Below are 6,260 nucleotides of genomic sequence, written 5' to 3' on the forward strand. Positions count from 1 at the left end.
ACCTGGAAAAAATGGACCTCCCATTGGAGGGCATAAGACAACGGGCGATGAAAGTAAGAGTCTTTGTTAGACCGGAAAGACAGCGCAAATAGCCGCTGAGATGAGGAAATTCTAAATTGACATCATATGATTCATCGAATCAAGATGTACTGGTTCTGGGCAGAAGACACTGACGTCTGAAAGGTGACGGATGGTTCCAAGCATGAGCATATTGATTAAGCACACACAAAGCGTAGTCCTGATTTGATTCGGCACGAAGAGCGCTCTTAGGGTGGGAGGAACCCGAACGAACTGATATTATAGAAGAGTTGTACAGGGTGTGTAAGAAATGTCAGCGTTACAACATCGCCACGCTGATTGACACCAGGAAGCAATAATTCAGGCCACTCTTTCCGGATACGTTTCACGCATAAAGGAGCTGTTTGAAGAAGTGACGCTGGTGTAGAAGTTGCCGAAAGTAAAAGAAGTAATGACCTTAACATACCAAAAAGTACTGTGCCACAAGTCGTAAACGCACAAGGGGTGGATATCAGAACAGACTATAGAAGGTTAAAGATAAGGAAAAAAGGAAAGTGTCATAAACACCAGAACCACAGCAGACAATCCAACGTTACAGGAAGAGTCCTCATAAGCAAATAGAAACGTTACGCAAAGTATAAGAGCAGACAAGCGGAACAACGAAGAGAGCAGAAGAGACAACCAAATTATAAATATATAAAGACCTGCACTCCATCCCAAGAGAATAGCAAGAAAGTTGACAGCGCAAGTAGCCGCTTAGATGAAGAAATTTAACCTTACCATCATAGAAATCGGCGCATCATCAAGACGGGCTGTTTGTCGGAAGACAAGATACTTACTACCGACTAGTAACTGCTGTTCTCGAGACATGAGCATTAGAATGTAGCAAACACCCAGGGTGGTAGCGCTGATGATTTCCAAATCGGCTCAGAGGGCGATCATTCGGTGGAAGGAGCACGAGTCCGAAAGAAACTGAAGTTGAAGAAGAGTTTGACAGGGCGGTCCGATTATGCCAAAGTTACAACATCGCCACGCTGAAAGACACATGGTAGCATGCAGTGTCCATTGTCACTCTTTCCAAATGGTTTTAGGTCTTAGAAGGACTACTTGAAGAAGGGACGATTGAGAAGAAGTAGAAAGTAGAAGAAGTAGTGATCTCAACATGTCAGGAAGTACTGTTCACTATTGTCGTACACCCACAGGGGAGTGGATATCAGCAGAGACCCTACAGTCAATTGAAGAAAGAAGAGAAGAGTACACATCAACAAATATGAATTTCAAGCAAAGTGTAAGAGCAGACAACCGGAATAACCTAGTGGCGACAGAAGAAGATGATGCAGCACATCGGAGCAAAAACAATGACCTGCACTTCATCAACAAGAGAATAGCAGGAAAGTATTCCAAGCCAGAGATGCCATTACGGGACATGAACGTACGTGTAGGAGTGATGTAAGAAAACGAATGGCGGAAGAAAATGATGAACAATTCAAAAATCAACTACACAGCTACAAGCTCATGTGAACCGACTTGAGATACCACTAACTACAATCGATATGCCAATCAAGTGCGTGGCACCCACGAAGGACTTGATTAGCAGCGCCATCATGCACATAAACGGCAGAAGGTCTGCAAGGTCTAAGAACAAACAGGCATAAGCGCTGAAAGCTGACGTCGAGACCAGGATGTTGCTACTTTACTCGCTCATTAGCGAAATTTGGAAAGAAAAAGGAATACCAACAGAGTGGAAAGAAAAAACACCTAATCAAGCACCCTATTAAATGCGATTTCAGTTCCCGCTACAAACACTGAGAAATAATGTTTTTCTCAAACTCAGGAAAGATGTTTTCTCGCATCCTGCTGAACCGAATGAAAGGCGTTCCAGACCCGCACCTACGTAACCTGCATGCTAGGTACAGAATGGATTGTTCGTGCACGGAGCAATCCCTGGAGTGGAACTCATCCCTGTATTAGACGTGTGAATGGAATCGCACCTGTAGAATCGTTTACGCGCGACGGCTTATCGACGCCTTCAATGTGAAACCGGAGTGAGGCAAGACCAGAAGCAAAACAGAATCCAAACTTTGGAAGCAGTTGGACGACCTCGACTTTTCCGACGAACTCGCTCTTCTTTCCAACACACTTATACAGATGCAGGTAAATACTAATATTATTTCAAATAATACTGCTATATACATAAACAATGTCCTTTTCAAAAACTGTACATACAAAATATTAAAAAACAACAACATACAAACAATCAGATTTTGCTGGCCAACGTTATCAATCTTTAATTAGCTGAATTGTCTGCATTCGAAAGTAAACAAATTGTACACAAACAACCTTACAGCAGTATCCTATCGGCCTCATCATCAACAGCGGGAACAGCCATGTGTTCAAGACCAACGCATCCATCGACAAACGCATCACAGTCCTAAGCGATGCACTGGGAGAGGTGTAAAACTTCACCTTTCTCGGAAACATCCTAGACAACCATGGAGGAACGGATGCAGACGTCATAACCCGCATCGGTAAAGCACGAGCAGCCTTCCATCAGCTGGAAAACATCATGGAACCAAGTGCGAAAGGCTTCAACACTTTTATGCTCTTCATTACCATCACGATGCAAGTAACGCTTCATAGAGCAGAACAATTGGGAACAACCTGCCTCAGGACGATCTTTACGATACGCTTACCAGACAAGATTGCCATCGAAAACATATGGAGAAGATCAAAGCAGAAGAGGTCATCCTTCTAAGACGGTTGCGATCGATAGGCCACACCCTCTGTCAAGCCGCATCAAAAACAACATGGCAATATTTTACCGGGAACCCTCAAGGGAAGAGGAAAATATGGGGCCTAGTAGCGCGTGGCGCCGAGACTTGAATATAGATGCCAAGCAGATGGTTAAGACGTGGGGGCAGGGGTAGGGGACTCGCCAATAACCTATCCGCATTGATGAAGCTGGTCTTAGTTAATTTAACGTTCATCATATAAAGAACAATGTACACAATAATATGCTATTCTGTATTCATTTACGTGTAATTTTAAATGACATATCAGCAAATAATTTCTGCATGGTTCGTTGGAAATGAAGGGTAAACTCATCACAAGAAATATTGATGCAAAACAAATCACGCTAGAAATTTTAATGAAAAACAGAGCTTAAAATAGGTACGGTTGCACTAATGATACGTAGTGTATATGGTACGGTTGTTAACGGATTGTGTGGCAAGAGACAAATGACAGCAGTTTATTAGAAAGTGAATGTTCTTATGTTATCTAACATCACATGTTAAAATAAAGTATCGTTTAATATATAGAGGATAGACACTATATTCAATGCATTCCCTTCAACGCATCTCGGGTTCACATCTCGGGTGTCGTAAGCGGCAGTAATTAAGTCATTTGGTACAATGATTTGATTCTTTTCCGGCTTTGTATGCGTTCACGGCGACGACAATGATGATCCATATCTTGGCGATTACAACGCTAGTAATCACTAAGTTCCTGGCATACTCCGAGTATCTGTGGGCGTTCTCCCTGTCACCATTAGCCCACGCAGTTCTGGCCTGCAACGGGCAGTCAATGGCATGTATGAATTTGTGTAATAAATCATACGTGCAGCATATTGAGCAGTTGTAAATGAATAAGCTCAACCTTGATCATTAAAAGCAATGTAAAAATAAAACGAATGTAAATAATATTACATCTAAAGGCAGTTCAGTGCAAAACAAATGTGTATACATTGTCTGCATTATGCATATAAATTTCAGTTTAATTATGTGTATCAAATAAGGATTAATTTATTATAACATTAACTATCAAAGATTCACATGTATTGTTTGTCTAACTGTCCATTTAGCGCACTGGATGGTATATGCGCTTCTCACGTGGGCGACCTGGGCTTAACCCCCTGAAAACATGTGAGTTTGGTGTGTGGGCACCAAACTGGACAGGTGGGGTTTCCTTCGCGTATTCCGGCAACCCCCCCCCCCACACACACACAACACGAGACCACACAAAAATTGAAAATCTTTCAAAAACAAATAGAAATAGTTAGAAATTGCAGCTATAATTTAAAATATGTTCCATGTTTTGAGTCTGGTAAGTTATTTAGGTAGGAGTGCTGGGACACAATTCGTTGAAAACCAGGTAAAAAGGCTGACTTTAATTTGTCCTAACAATAAGTTATACATGAAACTAAATGCGTCCAAAGTACATGTAGTGTATTTTGTTTGTGAATTTGAAACGTCGTCATAACACAAACAAATGTGTATTTTTATGCCCCCGGTAGGGTGGCATATAGCAGTTGACCTGTCAGTCTGTCTGTCTGTCTGTCTGTCTGTCTGCCAGCAAGCCTGCCTGCCTGCCTGCCTGCCTGCCTGCCTGCCTGCCTGTCTGTCTGTCTGTCTGTCTGTCTGTCTGTCTGTCTGTCTGTCTGTCTGTCTGTCTGTCTGTCTGTGTGTCTGTCCGTACGTCCGTCTGTCTGTCTGTCCGAAAACTTTAACATTGGCCATAACTTTTGCAATATTGAATATAGCAACTTGCTATTTGGCATGCATTTGTATCTCATGAAGCTGCACATTTAGAGTGGTGAAAGGTCAAGGTCAAGGTCATCCTTGAAGGTAAAAAGTCAAAAAATACAATCTAAGGGAAATAATAAGCTTTAAAGGGAGATAATTTCTAAACCTGCCAAATGATATATTGAAATTTTATTTTTGATATGTGGCATACATGTGTATCTCATAAAGCTGCACATTTTCAGCGGTGAAAGGTCAAGGTCAAAGTCATCCTTCAAGGTCAAAAGTCAAAAAAAATACAATCCAAGGGATGTAATAAGCTTTGAAAGGGGGATAATTTCTAAACTTGTTAAATGATATATTGAAATTGTATTTCAAAGCGGCGCATTAGGGGGCATTGTGTTTCTGACAAACACATCTCTTGTTTAAGTTGTGTTTGCAATTGAAAGGGAATCGTGTTTGAAGGCAATAAACATATATCATGGTTGAACTGCATAACCATCACACATATCAGTTCGAAAGTTACACAAATACCTCCATGGCGTAATAAATGGCGACACTCCCAGTCGGAAAAAAGCAACAAAAACACGCTAACAGTGACCACCCAAAACAGTCCGCAGGCGGGGGAACTGTCGCCGCGTATACAACTATCGGCTGAGGCTGGGATGAAACCTACGTGTAGATAGAGAAAGCATTGGAAACAAAAAAATAACGAGCATCAAAAACTACAAACTAAACAGTTGGAAATTTAAAAAATAAGAGAATTTAAAACTACAATATTATTAACAATACAAGCAATAACTTACAAGGATTAGAAACAATATAATTTTTATAAGCATTGATTAGCTTATATAAACTACACAATTTATGGACGTTGAAAATGAGACAGTACATGAGCATTGCAAATGAAACAATTTATGCGAATTTAAAATTATAAAATGTATCATCTTCGAAAATGACAATATTTATGGGCATTTGAAATGACAAAATGTATTCGAATTTGAGATATACACATTTTATGAGCACTGGCAACTATACAACTTCAGAGACTTGGAAACAAAAAAGTATAAACAATAACAACTAAAAACATTATGGACATTAGAAACTACTAAGCTATGACAGTTAGAAACAACAACACTCATAAGCATCGGAAAATTTTAAATTGTGGACCAAAACGATATGAACATATTCATTTCAACGGGCAGTTTAGCACTTTGCAGCTTAAAATATACAGAAAAATACAAGTTTAACAGGAATGTGTATCATTTTTCAAACTGTGAGACTGATAAGATGTTTTTGTTTGAAAATATTACTATTTTAAAAATAAGAGTTGACTTGTGTGTACAACATTGCCTATGTGGAAATCAATTTATAGGCCCAGTATATACCCCCGTTGTTACCAATAATTCTCAGTCAAGGATTGTAGTTATAAATATATACCCTGTATGTTAACCTAGTATAAAGGCCCATGATTACCATTATTTTCCCTGTTTACAAACATGTAGTTACAAAATAAACATACAGTAAAAGGACATGTTCTAATAGCCTGGATAAATACCTATATATACTAATATATTATCAGTATAATGACTTATCTTTACCGATATATGCCCGGACCTGTTATTATTATGGCCTGTCATGTATAAAAAATTATCGTTACAGCGACCGGTCCATTGTAAAACCTGTTATAATCATGGCCTGGACTGGGTCAAATACTGTGAC

At 39.8% G+C, this 6,260-nt stretch overlaps 1 protein-coding gene across 2 annotated transcripts in view; it reads right to left on the reverse strand.

Annotated features, from left to right (window-relative positions):
• Positions 1–3,078: 3,078 nt before the first annotated feature.
• LOC127879492 (synapse differentiation-inducing gene protein 1-like) overlaps positions 3,079–6,260 on the reverse strand; it is a 15,214-nt gene continuing 12,032 nt past the window's right edge. Inside the window, exons 3-4 of one of the 2 annotated variants that reach the window (XM_052426345.1) lie at positions 5,073–5,210; positions 3,079–3,587 (exon numbers count right to left, since the gene is read on the reverse strand). In XM_052426345.1, the coding sequence (XP_052282305.1) occupies positions 3,420–3,587; positions 5,073–5,210 (306 nt within the window). In that variant the 3' untranslated portion in view covers positions 3,079–3,419. The remainder of the gene's footprint in view (positions 3,588–5,072; positions 5,211–6,260) is intronic. The other variant, XM_052426346.1, reaches the window with a different exon arrangement.

Source organism: Dreissena polymorpha, chromosome 4, assembly GCF_020536995.1.
Source record: "Dreissena polymorpha isolate Duluth1 chromosome 4, UMN_Dpol_1.0, whole genome shotgun sequence".
NCBI classification, from domain to species: Eukaryota; Metazoa; Mollusca; class Bivalvia; order Myida; family Dreissenidae; genus Dreissena; species Dreissena polymorpha.